Consider the following 20,682-nt stretch of genomic DNA (forward strand, 5'->3'; position numbering starts at 1 on the left):
AAAACTGTAACAGCACTAAAACTGACCAGAGGCTGTGCCGAGTCATCTCAGGGAAGAATCACATCGTTACCAAGGAGATTTCCAAGATGGCCGCTGTCTGAGGTAAAAATTACCTCATAGAACACAGCAGCACTGACTGCTTTGTTACCTCAGAAAAGAATCACAGCGTTACCAAGGAGATTTCCAAGACGGCCGCTGTCTGAGGTAAAAATTACCTCATAGAACACAGCAGCACTGACTGCTTTGTTACCTCAGAAAAGAATCACAGCGTTACCAAGGAGATTTCCAAGATGGCCACCATCTGAGGTAAAAATTACCTCATAGAACACAGCAGCACTGGCTGTGCTTTGTCTGTCACATTTAGAAAAGAATCACAGCGTTACCAAGGAGATTTCCAAGACGGCCGCTGTCTGAGGTAAAAATTACCTCATAGAACACAGCAGCACTGGCTGTGCTTTGTCTGGTAAAAATTACCTCATAGAACACAGCAGCACTGGCTGTGCTTTGTCACCTCAGAAAAGAATCACAGCGTTACCAAGGAGATTTCCAAGACGGCCGCTGTCTGAGGTAAAAATTACCTCATAGAACACAGCAGCCCTGACTGCTTTGTCTGTTACCTCAGAAAAGAATCACAGCGTTACCAAGGAGATTTCCAAGACGGCCGCTGTCTGAGGTAAAAATTACCTCATAGAACACAGCAGCACACAGCAGCACCCCCCAGAGTAACAACACAGTCCCCCTAACAACACACGGGCTCCGGTGGTAACAAAGAAAACCCAGGAGGCCCCCCTTCACAGCCACTACCCAGTCAGGGGAAGGAGGGAGAGGAAGGGGAGAGAGGAAAGCAGGGCGGACCCTCAGTCGACCTCCCCAGGGAAACCACCAGCCAGACCACTTACCTGAGTAAGGGGCCACTACTTACCTGTCCTGCGACTACCCGGCTGGAGGTATCCCAGACAGAACCAACGTCCGTAAACGGCATGGCTGTCGGCCAGACACACTGTGACAAAGCCATAGAGACCGGTTATATGTGTGCCCTAGAACCGAAGTTCCCCGGCCGCCCCTGGAGCAATGGGGCCTGTCGTGGACGTCCCAAAGCCGAGCTGAGGGCCGGCACACGCTCGAAGGCCGAACATGGGGGGACTACAAGGGTCGAGGACCCAGCCTGTCACCCAGTCGGCTGTTGATAGAAGAATCACAGGATTCAAAAATGCAGGAACAAAATAATAAAAAAAGCGAGAAAAATCGCCAGAAAAAAACTCCAGAGTCCAGGAACTCCAGAGAGAGCCTTGACCTCCTGTCGTTAGGCAGAAAACAAACTGAGGCTCCTAGAGCAGGGTGTGGGTTATGCCTGGGGGAGCCACGCCCCTGGGAGGAGCGGCATGAAGGAAAGTTTTTAACACCTTAAGTGCTGTAGAATTCTGCCTAAATCTCCTGGTAGGAAGAAGCATAACCCTAAGGTCAATGAAGGCTGTGTCCGTCTATGAACGAAAGAGAAAAAGAGCCAGGAGGCGGAGCGAGCGGTCCGAGGACGTGCGGCCGACTGGCCACTTTCCTCCAAATCCACGTCGCCCTGGATGGCGGCCGAGCTTCGGAGATTTCCGTCGGCAAGGATTGCGCCTGCGCAGTCCTTAAAGGAACTTTCTGGTTAGCCGGAACCATATCGGCAGGTCACTGGCACCCGCTGATCAGCATGTGCTGTAACTAATCATGGGGTAGCGGGCGCGTGTGCACGCTAAGTGCTGGATCATGTATGTGATGAGGCCGCTTTGCATGTAAGTGATCGGTGATTAGAATTTAACAAAACACTAATGGACAGCGAGGTGCCAGTCTGTCTCTTTTATTGCCTGACGGGAAATCCTACGACACGCATTCAGAGGAAACAATGTGATGGAAGGATGAGGGAGGCCGAGACACCGGCCTGGAAGATTTCATATTGTGTCTCCAGAATACAAGTTCTGGGGATTAGAAGGTGGGATGAGGCCTGAAGATGTCGGCGATAATCGGATTGGCTCATTTCAGGCTGCCAGATCCTTTCCTACCCCCTGTGTTCCTGATCTCCACTCCTCCCCCTGACTTTCCTCCCGAAGATCTGGTCCTGGTCTCCGATCTTCCTTCTGCCCTTCCTCCAGGAGATGAGGTTCTGGTCTCCACTCTTCCTCCAGGAGATGTGTCTCTGGTCTCCGATCTTCCTTCTGCCCTTCCTCCAGATGTGTCTCTGGTCTCTAACCTTCCCTCAGTCCTTCCTTCAGGAGATGTGGTTTTGGTTTCGGCTCCTCCCTCTGACCTTCCTCCAGGAGATCTGGTCCTGGTCTCCACTCTTCCTCCAGGAGATGTGTCTCTGGTTTCCGATATTCCCTCAGTCCTTCCTTCAGGAGATGTGGTTTTGGTTTCGGCTCCTCCCTCTGACCTTCCTCCAGGAGATGTGGTTCTGTTTTCGGCTCCTCCCTCTGACCTTCCTCCAGGAGATGTGGTTCTGGTTTCAGCTCCTCCCTCTGACCTTCCTCCAGGAGATGTGGTTCTGGTTTCGGCTCCTCCCTCTGACCTTCCTCCAGGAGATGTGGTTCTGGTTTCGGCTCCTCCCTCTAGGCGGTCCTGGCTCAGTAGCTGGCCCGTGTGTTCTGGCAGAGGTCCAGATGCAGAAGTTACATTTCCATTCTCTTCTGAATACAAAAAAGTGAACAGAGAAATGTTATCAGAATTATAAAACATCTTTCATTATTGTACATCACCGGCGGGACGTCTTCATTACAATAGGGCTATGCTGCCACCGTATCCTAAACCCAGCCATAGCCCCTCCCCTCCAGCCATAGCCCCTCCCAGCCATAACTCCTCCCCTCCCAGCCATAGCCCCTCCCCATCAGGCCAGGCTCCAGTTTTTTGCTAGTGGTCACGTCTGTGCTGCTCTCTGCATGAAAACAGTTTCTCACCTGTTCCATCAAGGATTGGAATTGAATTGCTTATCATCTTAAAGTTATTGGCATCACATCCCCTTGATTGATAACAACATGAAAAGAGAATAAATGGGGTTTTTAAGGGTGAAAATTACACAGATAGATATCAAAAAATATTTATAAATATTTATAAAAAGTAAAAAAATGGACAATAAAATCCATCAAAATGTCAATATTCTCAACATGTTTCACCACTGTTGGTAGCTTCCTCAGGAGCTTTACATTTCTCAGGCACTATCTACTGAAAAATAAAACAACATCATATAATGAATTAAGAATAAAAATATTAATATATAAGGCCAGAGGAGCTTCCGGCCCTATATATAAATATGTTTATTCTTATTCAATCCATCATTATGCAGGTAATTGCCGCTCCGACTATAAGTTGGCTTTTATGATCTCAGCCATTTTTGGGATTAAATATAACTTTATGTTTTTTTGTTTCATATGATGTGTATTTCTGTATCATTATGTGATTATATGTATTGTTTTTATTTTTCAGTTGATAGTGCCTGACAAATGTAAATCTCCTGAGGAAGCTACCAACAGTGGTGAAACATGTTGAGAATTTTGTCATTCTGCACACTCTGAAACTGTTTTGTATATTTTGATGGATTTTATTCTGTCAATTTTTAACTTTTATAAATAAAATATTTTTTGATATCTGTCTGTGTAATTTGCACCCTTAAAATCCCATTTATTCTCTTTTCATATGATTAGAAGATTGGTTTTATCCAGATCAATTTTTCCTACGGCTTTTTAACAGTGACGGGAATGGTACCTGGACCCCAGGGTAGTGATCCCCAGCTGGGGAGAGGAGTACCTGAAGGCACTTGTGGCAAAGCCCACCATGGTGGTTGGACCCATTCAGGGGGCCCAACCCTTCGGGTAGACTGGCTGAGAGGGACTAGTGAAGCTTTTGGGCCATTTAATAGTCTGTGGGTGTGACAGACTCTTATGTCTAAAATCATCCTATGTCCACTAGGGGCATAGGATGACTGAAAAATGATATCTTGGACTACCTGAGACAGGATATCTGTAAAGAACTGTTTGTTGATTCTGAACTCAACGGGTTAATTGTAAGTGACTCATTCATACTGCTAGATGCCCTCACCTCCAGCCATCTCTCTGTTCTCTGTGCTAATTGACCCTGCTATTATGTGAAGATGTCCTGTGTTTACACTTATGATAATGTGTATTGTATAGAAGGTGAGAGGAGACGGGACGTCTACTCTGAAAGGTCATATCTCGGAGTCACCTCGTCTGGGTAAATGATTAGTTAATTAGCTCATGGTAATTTATGTTCTGGTTACCTCCTCTAACTGTATATAAGGTTGTATTCTTGGTTCTATTAAAGACTCCATGTTCAGCAGACAGACAAGTCTCGTCTCGTTGTGTGCTGAGAGCAGCTGGAATATCTGATCTCTATATCCAGACTGATAGGAAGCGGAATATGACGGAAGCACTCAGCGGAGTATGGGACGTTACAATGGGTAAGAGAACTCTGTTACCACTTAAAAAGAAGGCTTTACTTCCAGCTCAAACACCTGACCCTCCTCCACCGGGAAGCATTCCTTTCTCCAGTCTCCGGCCTTCAGAAACTCTGAATTTCCAAAAGCCTTTTAAAATCAGGGATAAGTCCTCTTCTCAATGGAGGGGTGCCCACCCCCGCTCGGGTCGGGGGGACATTTGTGTGTTTTCGTGGCGGTTGGCTGGGGAAAGATTGCCGAAGAATGGATCTGCAACATTGTGGCTTGCGGCTACAATCTGGAATTTCAGAGCCCTCCCCCTCCAAGCTTTCCATGAATCCACAAAATACATTTGTGCTTTTGCAAGTTCTCAATCATCTTCTACCTCAAGGAGCGATCGTTCAGATAGGACCAAGGGGCGATCGTTCAGATAGGACCATGGGGCCATCGTTCAGAGAGGACAAGGGGCCATCGTTCAGAGAGGACAAGGGGCCATCGTTCAGAGAGGACAAGGAGCGGACCGTTCAGATAGGACAAGGGGCCATCGTTCAGATAGGACAAGGGGCCATCGTTCGGAGAGGACCATGGGGCCATCGTTCAGAGAGGACAAGGAGCGGACCGTTCGGAGAGGACAAGGAGCGGACCGTTCGGAGAGGACAAGGGGCCATCGTTCGGAGAGGACAAGGGGCCATCGTTCGGAGAGGACAAGGGGCCATCGTTCGGAGAGGACAAGGGGCCATCGTTCGGAGAGGACAAGGAGCGGACCGTTCGGAGAGGACAAGGAGCGGACCGTTCGGAGAGGACAAGGGGCCATCGTTCGGAGAGGACAAGGGGCCATCGTTCGGAGAGGACAAGGGGCCATCGTTCGGAGAGGACAAGGGGCCATCGTTCGGAGAGGACAAGGGGCCATCGTTCGGAGAGGACAAGGAGCGGACCGTTCAGATAGGACCATGGGGCCATCGTTCAGAGAGGACAAGGGGCCATCGTTCGGAGGGGACAAGGGGCCATCGTTCGGAGGGGACAAGGGGCCATCGTTCGGAGGGGACAAGGGGCCAGCGTTCGGAGGGGACAAGGGGCCATCGTTCGGAGGGGACAAGGGGCCATCGTTCGGAGGGGACAAGGGGCCATCGTTCGGAGGGGACAAGGGGCCATCGTTCGGAGGGGACAAGGGGCCATCGTTCGGAGGGGACAAGGGGCCATCGTTCGGAGAGGACCATGGGGCCATCGTTCAGAGAGGACAAGGAGCGGACCGTTCGGAGAGGACAAGGAGCGGACCGTTCGGAGAGGACAAGGGGCCATCGTTCGGAGAGGACAAGGGGCCATCGTTCGGAGAGGACAAGGGGCCATCGTTCGGAGAGGACAAGGGGCCATCGTTCGGAGAGGACAAGGGGCCATCGTTCGGAGAGGACAAGGGGCCATCGTTCGGAGAGGACAAGGGGCCATCGTTCGGAGAGGACAAGGGGCCATCGTTCGGAGAGGACAAGGGGCCATCGTTCGGAGAGGACAAGGGGCCATCGTTCGGAGAGGACAAGGGGCCATCGTTCGGAGAGGACCATGGGGCCATCGTTCGGAGAGGACCATGGGGCCATCGTTCGGAGAGGGCAAGGGGCCATCGTTCGGAGAGGGCAAGGGGCCATCGTTCGGAGAGGGCAAGGGGCCATCGTTCGGAGAGGGCAAGGGGCCATCGTTCGGAGAGGGCAAGGGGCCATCGTTCGGAGAGGGCAAGGGGCCATCGTTCGGAGAGGGCAAGGGGCCATCGTTCGGAGAGGGCAAGGGGCCATCGTTCAGTGAGGGCAAGGGGCGATCGTTCAGAGAGGACAAAAAGCTTTGCAGAGTCTTGTCCTGGTTGGGATGGAAGGAAGGTGACACCGTGTTACTATTCTTCCATCCCAACCAGAACAGTGTCACCGTCCTTCCATCCCAACCAGAACAGTGTCACCTTCCTTCCATCCCAACCAGAACAGTGTCACCTTCCTTCCATCCCAACCTGGACCCCGTGTTACTGTCCTTCCATCCCAACCTGGACCCAGTGTCACCGTCCTTCCATCCCAACCTGTACCCCGTGTTACTGTCCTTCCATCCCAACCTGGACCCAGTGTCACCGTCCTTCCATCCCAACCTGGACCCAGTGTCACCGTCCTTCCATCCCAACCTGGACCCAGTGTCACCGTCCTTCCATCCCAACCTGGACCCCATGTTACTGTCCTTCCATCCCAACCTGGACCCCGTGTTACTGTCCTTCCATCCCAACCAGGACCCCGTGTTACTGTCCTTCCATCCCAACCTGGACCCCGTGTTACTGTCCTTCCATCCCAACCTGGACCCCGTGTTACTGTCCTTCCATCCCAACCTGGACCCCGTGTTACTGTCCTTCCATCCCAACCTGGACCTAGTGTTACTGTCCTTCCATCCCAACCTGGACCCCGTGTCACCGTCCTTCCATCCCAACCTGGACCCAGTGTCACCGTCCTTCCATCCCAACCTGGACCCAGTGTCACCGTCCTTCCATCCCAACCTGGACCCAGTGTCACCGTCCTTCCATCCCAACCAGGACCCTGTGTTTGTGTTGGGAGGCACTTTGGACGGGGGAGCCATGGACCCATCTTCCCATGGAGAGAGTCTTTCTATCCTAAGCCGCAGCTGCCGGGGACAAGGCTCTTCTCACGATGAATGTGGTCTGTGCTATCAGGTGTTACCGGATATCGATTGCTGCAATTGGTCAGTCAGATTCGCTGGCTGGAGGAGTCACAAGTCTTCCATTTCTTGTTGGATTCCTCAGCTTGTCTCTCAGGCCGATGGTCTAAGGTGCCACTTCCATCGTTTTCGGTGATGGCTCGCTGTCCGGGAGTGCCTCTTGGGCTTTAAAAGTTGAAGTTTGTACTGTTGATATCTGGACACAGAGATCCCGCCCCTCCCCCCTCCATGGATCATGGCTTGCCACAGAAACGGAAGCCTTGCCTTACAGGGAGGGGACTTCCTGTCTTTTCTGTCAGTTTACGATCACCTGTAGGTGGCAGCATAACCCTATTGTAATGGATATGAAGCTGTTCTCCAAGAAAAGGAAATTACAGCTGAACCCTAAACCCCATTTTCTAGGTGGAGAAGTGGGGACGGGGATCACATGTTCTGTACTGCCTCCAATCCCCTCCCATCATTCTCTGCTCCAGAGTCACTCACATCTCCCCCTCTCAGACCATTTCTGTCAGATAATCAGAACTTTTACTGAGAACCCGGGGCTTTCTACATCAGATCTCAGACTAAGCCCCACATGGCAGAGCGGGGGAAGGGGGAGGAGTCACTCTAAATTCTTTAAGCTGTGTGTGTAATCTGAGCTTTACTATTCAGTGCTATGTAAAGGTTTTATTTCAGCAAAGCATTTAAGGTTAGTCTGGAGCTCCACCTACTGGCAGGAAACCGTATCTTCTCACTGTGTGTAGGGGGAGTTATATCTACCAAGAAGATGAGATGCTGGGAAGACATCTCGAGGGCAATAAGATGGAACAATAGAAGCACCCCAAAAACTGCCTGTGAGGGAGAGCGGAGCAGAACACCATGATGAGCTGCATTACCAACATTCACCTACAGGGGGCATTATTTTCAATCCACTTAAACAACAGTTACAGGATGGGGAGGGGTCCCACCCTTCTCTACCAGGAGGGGCCCCACCCCAGTGTTCTCTACCAGGAGGAGCCCCAATTACAGAGGTACGAAGTAACCGCCATTAAAATGATGTCACCTCCATGTACACACCTTGTTCTGGGCTTTCCGAGTCCTCCTCATAGGAGACAGTGAGGTCCAAGCACACCTAGGCGAAAAGAAGGGCGCTTGTAAGAATTACCACCAGGGAACCCCCCACCAGGACCCGGCAGACTCTTCCCAGACACACATCACACCCTTTACTGCCCCAGATATACATCACACCCTTTACTGCCCCAGATATACACCCTCCCGGCCCCAGATATACAGCCCGCACCCTTCCCGGCCCCAGATATACAGCCTGCACCCTTCCCGGCCCCAGATACACACCCTCCCGGCCCCAGATATACACCACACCCTTTACTGCCCCAGATATACAGCCCGCACCCTTCCCGGCCCCAGATACACACCCTCCCGGCCCCAGATATACATCAAACCCTCCCGGCCCCAGATACACACCACACCCTTTACTGCCCCAGATATACAGCCCGCACCCTTCCCGGCCCCAGATATACACCCTCCCGGCCCCAGATACACACCACACCCTTTACTGCCCCAGATATACAGCCCGCACCCTTCCCGGCCCCAGATATACATCAAACCCTCCCGGCCCCAGATACACACCCTCCCGGCCCCAGATATACATCAAACCCTCCCGGCCCCAGATACACACCCTCCCGGCCCCAGATATACACCACACCCTTTACTGCCCCAGATATATGCCCGAGGATCCCCTACTGGGGTGAGATTTCCCCCTCTGATCACTTACCTGAGGTGTAAAGACGTATTTATAAACCTTGAAGTGGCGAAAATAAGTGTTCAGAACATAATCTGATATGTGTGGAAGCTGCTGCTGGGTGAACACCGCGATACTGAATGGAGGTCTCTGCAAGACAAACAGGAGAATGTCACACGGCCCACAGAGGTGTCTGGTCCTCATATACTCCCGATACTTCTGTGTCACCACCTCCTCGTGTCACCCTCCGTAGTGTCTGCCCTCCTCCCCATGTCACCCTCCGTAGTGTCTGCCCTCCTCCCCATGTCACCCTCCGTAGTGTCTGCACTCCTCCCCGTGTCACCCTCCGTAGTGTCTGCACTCCTCCCCGTGTCACCCTCCGTAGTGTCTGCCCTCCTCCCCGTGTCACCCTCCGTAGTGTCTGCCCCCCTCCCCGTGTCACCCTCCGTAGTGTCTGCACTCCTCCCCGTGTCACCCTCCGTAGTGTCTGCACTCCTCCCCGTGTCACCCTCCGTAGTGTCTGCCCTCCTCCCCGTGTCACCCTCCGTAGTGTCTGCCCTCCTCCCCATGTCACCCTCCGTAGTGTCTGCCCTCCTCCCCATGTCACCCTCCGTAGTGTCTGCCCCCCTCCCCGTGTCACCCTCCGTAGTGTCTGCACTCCTCCCCGTGTCACCCTCCGTAGTGTCTGCCCTCCTCCCCGTGTCACCCTCCGTAGTGTCTGCCCTCCTCCCCGTGTCACCCTCCGTAGTGTCTGCCCCCCTCCCCGTGTCACCCTCCATAGTGTCTGCCCGTCTGCCCGTGTCACCCTCCGTAGTGTCTGCCCCCCTCCCCGTGTCACCCTCCGTAGTGTCTGCCCGTGTCACCCTCCGTAGTGTCTGCCCCCCTCCCCGTGTCACCCTCCGTAGTGTCTGCACTCCTCCCCGTGTCACCCTCCGTAGTGTCTGCCCGTCTGCCCGTGTCACCCTCCGTAGTGTCTGCCCCCCTCCCCGTGTCACCCTCCGTAATGTCTGCCCTCCTCCCCGCGTCACCCTCCGTAGTGTCTGCCCTCCTCCCCGCGTCACCCTCCGTAGTGTCTGCCCTCCTCCCCGCGTCACCCTCCGTAGTGTCTGCCCTCCTCCCCGCGTCACCCTCCGTAGTGTCTGCCCCCCTCCCCGGGTCACCCTCCGTAGTGTCTGCCCTCCTCCCCGTGTCACCCTCCGTAGTGTCTGCACTCCTCCCCGTGTCACCCTCCGCAGTGTCTGCACTCCTCCCCGTGTCACCCTCCGTAGTGTCTGCCACCCTCCCCGTGTCACCCTCCGTAGTGTCTGCCACCCTCCCCGTGTCACCCTCCGTAGTGTCTGCCACCCTCCCCGTGTCACCCTCCGTAGTGTCTGCCCCCCTCCCTGTGTCACCCTCCGTAGTGTCTGCACTCCTCCCCGTGTCACCCTCCGTAGTGTCTGCCCGTCTGCCCGTGTCACCCTCCGTAGTGTCTGCCCCCCTCCCCGTGTCACCCTCCGTAGTGTCTGCCCCCCTCCCCGTGTCACCCTCCGTAGTGTCTGCCCCCCTCCCCGTGTCACCCTCCGTAGTGTCTGCCCTCCTCCCCGTGTCACCCTCCGTAGTGTCTGCCCTCCTCCCCGTGTCACCCTCCGTAGTGTCTGCCCCCCTCCCCGTGTCACCCTCCGTAGTGTCTGCCCTCCTCCCCGTGTCACCCTCCGTAGTGTCTGCCCCCCTCCCCGTGTCACCCTCCGTAGTGTCTGCCCTCCTCCCCGTGTCACCCTCCGTAGTGTCTGCCCCCTCCCCGTGTCACCCTCCGTAGTGTCTGCCCTCCTCCCCGCGTCACCCTCCGTAGTGTCTGCCCTCCTCCCCGCGTCACCCTCCGTAGTGTCTGCCCTCCTCCCCGCGTCACCCTCCGTAGTGTCTGCCCTCCTCCCCGCGTCACCCTCCGTAGTGTCTGCCCCCCTCCCCGGGTCACCCTCCGTAGTGTCTGCCCTCCTCCCCGTGTCACCCTCCGTAGTGTCTGCACTCCTCCCCGTGTCACCCTCCGCAGTGTCTGCACTCCTCCCCGTGTCACCCTCCGCAGTGTCTGCACTCCTCCCCGTGTCACCCTCCGTAGTGTCTGCCACCCTCCCCGTTTCACCCTCCGTAGTGTCTGCCACCCTCCCCGTGTCACCCTCCGTAGTGTCTGCCACCCTCCCCGTGTCACCCTCCGTAGTGTCTGTCCTCCTCCCCCCCATGTCACCCTCCGCAGTGTCTGCCCTCCTCCTCGTGTCACCCTCCGTAGTGTCTGCCCTCCTCCCCGTGTCACCCTCCGCAGTGTCTGCCCTTCTCCCCGACCGTGTCAGTATTAATGTTTGTGGCACTCACATGGACAGCGTGGCACAACAGCAGCTCCTTGAAGTACTGATAACACTCGTCCACGTTTCCCAGCGATGTCTCTAGGTGGTGAAACAAACACAATTATCGGAATATTAAAGTGGACAATGAGGGTGGGAAGGTCAGTCTGCATCCAGATAGAAAGATCAAGCAGAACCACGGGCTTCTATCAGGACAGTGGAAGGAGGAGGGCAGAGAGAGAGCGCGTGTAGGAGAAAAGATTAGAAGAGAAATGGGGGCCGAGGGAACCCGGGGAGAGAAAAATCACCAGACGGAGGAACTGGTCTCTTCAGCACGCCACAGAGAGGAGTTAGAAAGGGGTACCGAGGTCCAGGAACTACCTTGTAGGAGGCTAGACCTAGGAACTGAGCTCTAAAGGATACCGAGGGAAGGAGATCCATTGGGGGAAATGGAGGTCTAGAGGAGAACATGGGGGAGGGATGACTAGGCAGGGAAAAGGCGGGCTGGAGGAAAGCATGGGGAGGGACAATTGGAGAGAAAAATGGCGGTCTGGAAGGGACCACGAGGGAAGGAAACCATTTTGGGGGAGGGAACCCATTACAGAGGAACCAAGGTCTACATGACATCTAGAAGGAAAGACAAGGGAACCGAGGTCCAGATAAAACTAATGAAGGGGGGTCTAGAGGACACCTAGCAGAGGAGGAGACCACTGACAGAAGCTGAGGGCCAGAGGAAACCATGGAGGAGAGATGACTAAACTGAGGAACCGAGGCCTGGAGGAAACCATGGAGGAGAGATGACTAAACAGAAGAGCCGAGGCCTGGAGGAAACCATGGAGGAGAGATGACTAAACTGAAGACCTGAGGCCTGGAGGAAACCATGGAGGAGAGAGGACTAAACAGAAGACCTGAGGCCGGGAGGAAACCATGGAGGAGAGATGACTAAACAGAAGACCTGAGGCCTGGAGGAAACCATGGAGGAGAGATGACTAAACTGAAGACCTGAGGCCTGGAGGAAACCATGGAGGAGAGATGACTAAACTGAAGACCTGAGGCCTGGAGGAAACCATGGAGGAGAGATGACTAAACTGAAGGCCTGAGGCCGGGAGGAAACCATGGAGGAGAGATGACTAAACTGAGGAACAGAGGCCTGGAGGAAACCATGGAGGAGAGATGACTAAACAGAAGACCTGAGGCCTGGAGGAAACCATGGAGGAGAGATGACTAAACAGAAGACCTGAGGCCGGGAGGAAACCATGGAGGAGAGATGACTAAACTGAAGACCTGAGGCCTGGAGGAAACCATGGAGGAGAGATGACTAAACTGAAGACCTGAGGCCTGGAGGAAACCATGGAGGAGAGATGACTAAACTGAAGACCTGAGGCCTGGAGGAAACCATGGAGGAGAGATGACTAAACTGAAGACCTGAGGCCTGGAGGAAACCATGGAGGAGAGATGACTAAACTGAAGGCCTGAGGCCGGGAGGAAACCATGGAGGAGAGATGACTAAACTGAAGAACTGAGGCCTGGAGGAAACCATGGAGGTGAGATGACTAAACTGAAGGCCTGAGGCCTGGAGGAAACCATGGAGGAGAGATGACTAAACTGAAGACCTGAGGCCGGGAGGAAACCATGGAGGAGAGATGACTAAACTGAAGGCCTGAGGCCTGGAGGAAACCATGGAGGAGAGATGACTAAACTGAACACCTGAGGCCTGGAGGAAACCATGGAGGAGAGATGACTAAACTGAAGGCCTGAGGCCGGGAGGAAACCATGGAGGTTTAGAGGACACTTTGGCGGAGAACATACTAGAGAAGTGAGGTGAAGGGATGACTAGCGTTGTACACAGTACAATAAATGTTGAGGACATACAGTGAGTACGAAGGATAGGAGTACAGAATGCTGGCTGACCACACCGGGTAACACATTTCGGGATATTGAGAATACATGACAAGGAGTGTTGCCGTCTTACCTGCACAGGTACGATGAATCTCCTTCATGATGGAGAACAGACAAGACGTCTGCTCTCTGGTGAATCCGCCGTCCCGGCAGAAGCGCACTGTATAGTAATAGAGATCCAGGAGAGCCGAGGCACGAGGCTCACAGACCCCCTCCTCCGGGGACAGCAGACGGGACAGAACTCTGGAGGGACATGAAAGAGAAATCACATGGAGGGACATTTCTCTAACAATATCCGAGAACCTCAGAGATCTCACCTACCGACGCATCTCCTCCGCACTCTCCACCCTCTCCAGAGTCTCCACATCACTCCGCGTGAGATCGCGCCTAAATACAAGGACAAACAATTACTTCCCTTCACCACCGGGTGGACCGACCATAGAGAGGGAGCCATGTTCTGGAGGACTATAGAGAGGGAGCCATGTTGTGGTGGACTGTAGAGGGGAAGCCATGTTGTTGTGGACTCTATGGTGGACTATAGAGAGGGAGCCATGTTGTGGAGGACTCTATGGTGGACTATAGAGGGGGAGCCATGTTGTGGAGGACTGTATGGTGGACTGTAGAGAGGGAGCCATGTTGTGGTGGACTCTATGGTGGACTCTATGGTGGACTGTAGAGGGGGAGCCATGTTGTGGAGGACTCTATGGTGGACTCTATGGTGGACTGTAGAGGGGAAGCCATGTTGTGGTGGACTCTATGGTGGACTGTAGAGGGGGAGCCATGTTGTGGAGGACTCTATGGTGGACTGTAGAGGGGGAGCCATGTTGTGGAGGACTCTATGGTGGACTGTAGAGGGGGAGCCATGTTGTGGAGGACTCTATGGTGGACTCTATGGTGGACTGTAGAGAGGGAGCCATGTTGTGGTGGACTCTATGGTGGACCGTAGAGGGGAAGCCATGTTGTGGTGGACTGTAGAGGGGGAGCCATGTTGTGGTGGACTCTATGGTGGACTGTAGAGGGGGAGCCATGTTGTGGAGGACTCTATGGTGGACTCTATGGAGGACTGTAGAGGGGGAGCCATGTTGTGGTGGACTCTATGGTGGACTGTAGAGAGGGAGCCATGTTGTGGTGGACTCTATGGTGGACTCTATGGTGGACCGTAGAGGGGAAGCCATGTTGTGGTGGACTCTATGGTGGACTGTAGAGGGGGAGCCATGTTGTGGTGGACTCTATGGTGGACTGTAGAGGGGGAGCCATGTTGTGGAGGACTCTATGGTGGACTGTAGAGGGGGAGCCATGTTGTGGAGGACTCTATGGTGGACTCTAAGGTGGACTGTAGAGAGGGAGCCATGTTGTGGTGGACTCTATGGTGGACCGTAGAGGGGAAGCCATGTTGTGGAGAACTGTATGGTGGACTGTAGAGAGGGAGCCATGTTGTTGTGGACTCTATGGTGGACTATAGAGAGGGAGCCATGTTGTGGAGGACTGTATGGTGGACTGTAGAGAGGGAGCCATGTTGTGGAGGACTCTATGGTGGACTATAGAGGGGGAGCCATGTTGTGGAGGACTCTATGGTGGACTGTAGAGGGGGAGCCATGTTGTGGAGGACTGTATGGTGGACTGTAGAGAGGGAGCCATGTTGTGGAGGACTCTATGGTGGACTATAGAGGGGGAGCCATGTTGTGGAGGACTCTATGGTGGACTATAGAGAGGGAGCCATGTTGTGGAGGACTCTATGGTGGACTGTAGAGAGCGAGCCATGTTGTGGTGGACTCTATGGTGGACTCTATGGTGGACTGTAGAGGGGGAGCCATGTTGTGGTGGACTCTATGGTGGACTGTAGAGGGGGAGCCATGTTGTGGTGGACTCTATGGTGGACTGTAGAGGGGGAGCCATGTTGTGGAGGACTCTATGGTGGACTCTATGGTGGACTGTAGAGGGGGAGCCATGTTGTGGTGGACTCTATGGTGGACTCTATGGTGGACTGTAGAGGGGGAGCCATGTTGTGGTGGACTGTAGAGAGGGAGCCATGTGGTGGAGGACTCTATGGTGGACTGTAGAGAGGGAGCCATGTTCTGGAGGACTATAGAGAGGGAGCCATGTTCTGGAGGACTATAGAGAGGGAGCCATGTTCTGGAGGACTCTATGGTGGACTATAGAGGGGGAGCCATGTTGTGGTGGAGGACTCTATGGTGGACTGTAGAGGGGAAGCCATGTTGTTGTGGACTCTATGGTGGACTGTAGAGAGGGAGCCATGTTGTGGTGGACTCTATGGTGGACTGTAGAGGGGGAGCCATGTTGTGGTGGACTCTATGGTGGACTCTATGGTGGACTGTAGAGGGGGAGCCATGTTGTGGTGGACTCTATGGTGGACTGTAGAGGGGGAGCCATGTTGTGGTGGACTCTATGGTGGACTGTAGAGGGGGAGCCATGTTGTGGTGGACTCTATGGAGGACTGTAGAGGGGGAGCCATGTTGTGGAGGACTCTATGGTGGACTGTAGAGAGGGAGCCATGTTGTGGTGGAGGACTCTATGGTGGACTGTAGAGAGGGAGCCATGTTGTGGTGGAGGACTCTATGGTGGACTGTAGAGAGGGAGCCATGTTGTGGTGGAGGACTCTATGGTGGACTGTAGAGAGGGAGCCATGTTGTGGTGGAGGACTCTATGGTGGACCGTAGAGAGGGAGCCATGTTGTGGAGGACTCTATGGTGGACTGTAGAGAGGGAGCCATGTTGTGGAGGACTCTATGGTGGACTGTAGAGAGGGAGCCATGTTGTGGTGCACTCTATGGTGGACTGTAGAGGGGGAGCCATGTTGTGGTGGACTCTATGGTGGACTGTAGAGGGGGAGCCATGTTGTGGTGGACTCTATGGTGGACTGTAGAGGGGGAGCCATGTTGTGGAGGACTCTATGGTGGACTCTATGGTGGACTGTAGAGGGGGAGCCATGTTGTGGTGGACTCTATGGTGGACTCTATGGTGGACTGTAGAGGGGGAGCCATGTTGTGGTGGACTCTATGGTGGACTGTAGAGAGGGAGCCATGTGGTGGAGGACTCTATGGTGGACTGTAGAGAGGGAGCCATGTTCTGGAGGACTATAGAGAGGGAGCCATGTTCTGGAGGACTATAGAGAGGGAGCCATGTTCTGGAGGACTCTATGGTGGACTATAGAGGGGGAGCCATGTTGTGGTGGAGGACTCTATGGTGGACTGTAGAGGGGAAGCCATGTTGTTGTGGACTCTATGGTGGACTGTAGAGAGGGAGCCATGTTGTGGTGGACTCTATGGTGGACTGTAGAGGGGGAGCCATGTTGTGGTGGACTCTATGGTGGACTCTATGGTGGACTGTAGAGGGGGAGCCATGTTGTGGTGGACTCTATGGTGGACTGTAGAGGGGGAGCCATGTTGTGGTGGACTCTATGGTGGACTGTAGAGGGGGAGCCATGTTGTGGTGGACTCTATGGAGGACTGTAGAGGGGGAGCCATGTTGTGGAGGACTCTATGGTGGACTGTAGAGAGGGAGCCATGTTGTGGTGGAGGACTCTATGGTGGACTGTAGAGAGGGAGCCATGTTGTGGTGGAGGACTCTATGGTGGACTGTAGAGAGGGAGCCATGTTGTGGTGGAGGACTCTATGGTGGACCGTAGAGAGGGAGCCATGTTGTGGAGGACTCTATGGTGGACTGTAGAGAGGGAGCCATGTTGTGGAGGACTCTATGGTGGACTGTAGAGAGGGAGCCATGTTGTGGTGCACTCTATGGTGGACTGTAGAGGGGGAGCCATGTTGTGGTGGACTCTATGGTGGACTGTAGAGGGGGAGCCATGTTGTGGTGGACTCTATGGTGGACTGTAGAGGGGGAGCCATGTTGTGGAGGACTCTATGGTGGACTCTATGGTGGAGCACACAGGGGAAGGTGACATCTTGAATTACCACAGACAGATGTGAGGCCTCTTCATGATTTCCTGTTAAAAAAAAAATAAAAAAATAAAATAAGAGAAGACGGTAAAAAATGAATAATAGAAAGGAGAAGATAACATGGGGCCCTCCTATCACCACAGACCTCCCCGGTCACATGACCCCCCCCTGTACAGACCCCTCTGGTCACATGACACCCCCCCCCTGTACAGACCCCTCTGGTCACATGACACCCCCCGTACAGACTCCTCCGGTCACATGACACCCCCCTCTGTACAGACCCCTCTGGTCACATGACACCCCCCCTGTACAGACTCCTCTGGTCACATGACACCCCCCCCCTGTACAGACCCCTCTGGTCACATGACACCCCCCCTGTACAGACTCCTCTGGTCACATGACACCCCCCCCCTGTACAGACCCCTCCGGTCACATGACACCCCCCTCTGTACAGACTCCTCCGGTCACATGACCCCCCCCCTCTGTACAGACCCCTCTGGTCACATGACACCCCCCCTGTACAGACTCCTCTGGTCACATGACACCCCCCCCCTGTACAGACTCCTCTGGTCACATGACACCCCCCTGTACAGACCCCTCTGGTCACATGACACCCCCCCCTGTACAGACCCCTCTGGTCACATGACACCCCCCGTACAGACTCCTCCGGTCACATGACACCCCCCTCTGTACAGACCCCTCTGGTCACATGACACCCCCCTCTGTACAGACCCCTCCGGTCACATGACACCCCCTGTACAGACCCCTCTGGTCACATGACACCCCCTGTACAGACCCCTCTGGTCACATGACACCCCCTGTACAGACCCCTCTGGTCACATGACACCCCCCTCTGTACAGACCCCTCTGGTCACATGACACCCCCCTCTGTACAGACCCCTCTGGTCACATGACACCCCCCTGTACAGACCCCTCTGGTCACATGACACCCCCCGTACAGACTCCTCTGGTCACATGACACCCCCCTCTGTACAGACCCCTCTGGTCACATGACACCCCCCTCTGTACAGACCCCTCCGGTCACATGACACCCCCTGTACAGACCCCTCTGGTCACATGACACCCCCTGTACAGACCCCTCTGGTCACATGACACCCCCTGTACAGACCCCTCTGGTCACATGACACCCCCCTCTGTACAGACCCCTCTGGTCACATGACACCCCCCCTGTACAGACTCCTCTGGTCACATGACACCCCCCTGTACAGACCCCTCTGGTCACATGACACCCCCCCTGTACAGACCCCTCCGGTCACATGACCCCCCCCTGTACAGACCCCTCCGGTCACATGACTCCCCCCTGTACAGACCCCTCCGGTCACATGACCCCCCCCTGTACAGACCCCTCTGGTCACATGACACCCCCCCTGTACAGACCCCTCTGGTCACATGACACCCCCCCTGTACAGACCCCTCCGGTCACATGACCCCCCCCTGTACAGACCCCTCTGGTCACATGACTCCCCCCTGTACAGCACCCTCCGGTCACATGACACCCCCCTCTGTACAGACCCCTCCGGTCACATGACTCCCCCCTGTACAGACCCCTCTGGTCACATGACCCCCCCCCCCCTGTACAGCACCCTCCGGTCACATGACACCCCCCCTGTACAAACTCCTCCGGTCACATGACACCCCCCTGTACAGACCCCTCTGGTCACATGACACCCCCCTGTACAGACCCCTCCGGTCACATGACTCCCCCCCTGTACAGACCCCTCTGGTCACATGACACCCCCCCCCTGTACAGACTCCTCTGGTCACATGACACCCCCCCCTGTACAGACTCCTCTGGTCACATGACACCCCCCCCTGTACAGACTCCTCTGGTCACATGACACCCCCCCTGTACAGACCCCTCCGGTCACATGACACCCCCCCTGTACAGACCCCTCTGGTCACATGACACCCCCCTGTACAGCACCCTCCGGTCACATGACACCCCCCTGTACAGACCCCTCTGGTCACATGACACCCCCCCCCCTGTACAGCACCCTCCGGTCACATGACACCCCCCTGTACAAACTCCTCTGGTCACATGACTCCCCGGACAGGCCGGTTGCTATGGGAAATCTCACCTCTCGCTCTCCGTCTTCTCTCCTCAGCGTCTCGTCTCCTCGTAACTGTCACCCTGGCAACGCCCCGCCCTATCTAATATTACCCAATAATCAAGGAGTTCGGGGCGAGTGACACCCCTCCCGTCCAATCCGCTGGCTGCAGGGCGGGATCTAGTGAGGAGGACGGCCCCACCCACAGCCATAGTTCTGCGCATGCGCCATATGTCAGCGGTACTTCCGGCTGTCCCCGATCAAAGATGGCGGAGAGTGGAAGCGGCGGCTGTGTGTGATTGTCCGGTATGTGGGCCCCGATATGTGCCTGTGACCCACCCCCGAGGGGGCAATGCAGGGGGAGGGGCATAGAGATGAGGGGAGAAAGAGAGACCAATGAGAGAGAGGAGGCGACAGAGACGGGCAGGAGTGAGGCGGGGGGGTCGTAGACGGGCAGGAGTGAGGCGGGGGGGTCGTAGACGGGCAGGAGTGAGGCGCGGGGGACGTAGACGGGCAGACGTGAGGCGGGGGGGTCGTAGACGGGCAGGAGTGAGGCGGCGGGGTCGTAGACGGGCAGACGTGAGGCGGGGGGGTCTTGACGGGCAGACATGAGGCGGGGGGGTCGTAGACGGGCAGACGTGAGGCGGGGGAGTTGCAGACGGGCAGGAGTGAGGCGGGGGGGTCATAGACGGGCAGGAGTGAGGCGGGGGGGTCGTAGACGGGCAGACGTGAGGCGGGGGGGTCGTGGACGGGCAGACGTGAGGAGGGGGGGACGTAGACGGGCAGGAGTGAGGAGGGGGGTCGTAGACGGGCAGGAGTGAGGCGGGGGGGTCGTAGACGGGCAGGAGTGAGGCGGGGGGGTCGTAGACGGGCAGGAGTGAGGCGGGGGGGTCGTAGACGGGCAGGAGTGAGGCGGGGGGGTCGTAGACGGGCAGGAGTGAGGCGGGGGGGACGTAGACGGGCAGACGTGAGGCGGGGGGGTCGTAGACGGGCAGGAGTGAGGCGGGGGGGTCGTAGACGGGCAGGAGTGAGGCGGGGGGGTCGTAGACGGGCAGGAGTGAGGCGGGGGGGTCGTAGACGGGCAGGAGTGAGGCGGGGGGGACATAGACGGGCAGGAGTGAGGCGGGGGGGTCGTAGACGGGCAGGAGTGAGGCGGGGGGGTCGTAGACGGGCAGGAGTGAGGCGGGGGGGGTCGTAGACGGGCAGGAGTGAGGCGGGGGGGTCGTAGACGGGCAGGAGTGAGGCGGGGGGGTCGCAGACGGGCAGGAGTGAGGCGGGGGGGTCGAAGACGGGCAGGAGTGAGGCGGGGGGGCAGGAGTGAGGCGGGGGGGTCGTAGACGGGCAGACGTGAGGCGGGGGGGTCGTAGACGGGCAGGAGTGAGGCGGCGGGGTCGTAGACGGGCAGACGTGAGGCGGGGGGGTCGTAGACGGGCAGACGTGAGGCGGGGGGGTCTTGACGGGCAGACGTGAGGCGGGGGGGTCTTGACGGGCAGACGTGAGGCGGGGGGGTCGTAGACGGGCAGACGTGAGGCGGGGGAGTTGCAGACGGGCAGGAGTGAGGCGGGGGGGTCATAGACGGGCAGACGTGAGGCGGGGGGGGTCTTGACGGGCAGACGTGAGGCGGGGGGGTCGTA

The 20,682-nt window shown here is 55.9% G+C and overlaps 1 protein-coding gene across 3 annotated transcripts; it reads right to left on the minus strand.

Annotated features, from left to right (window-relative positions):
- Window positions 1–1,821: 1,821 nt before the first annotated feature.
- On the minus strand, window positions 1,822–19,158 carry CCDC189 (coiled-coil domain containing 189). 3 transcript variants are annotated; one of them, XM_040355820.1, is made up of 9 exons: window positions 19,079–19,158; window positions 16,995–17,026; window positions 13,388–13,453; window positions 13,140–13,309; window positions 11,199–11,269; window positions 8,889–9,005; window positions 8,174–8,228; window positions 2,456–2,663; window positions 1,822–2,287 (listed from the first exon to the last, which is right to left on the minus strand). In XM_040355820.1, exons 2-9 carry the CDS (start codon window positions 17,018–17,020, stop codon window positions 2,014–2,016), a joined length of 987 nt encoding a protein of 328 aa, XP_040211754.1. In that variant the 5' UTR covers window positions 17,021–17,026; window positions 19,079–19,158; the 3' UTR covers window positions 1,822–2,013. The 3 variants fall into 3 exon arrangements, with proteins under 3 accessions (XP_040211754.1, XP_040211752.1, XP_040211753.1); XM_040355818.1 differs by having other exon boundaries at window positions 1,822–2,663; XM_040355819.1 differs by having other exon boundaries at window positions 1,822–2,663; window positions 13,384–13,453; window positions 19,079–19,157.
- Between the last annotated feature and the right edge of the window lie 1,524 nt (window positions 19,159–20,682).

This window comes from Rana temporaria, chromosome 6, assembly GCF_905171775.1.
Source record: "Rana temporaria chromosome 6, aRanTem1.1, whole genome shotgun sequence".
In the NCBI taxonomy this organism is placed as follows: Eukaryota; Metazoa; Chordata; class Amphibia; order Anura; family Ranidae; genus Rana; species Rana temporaria.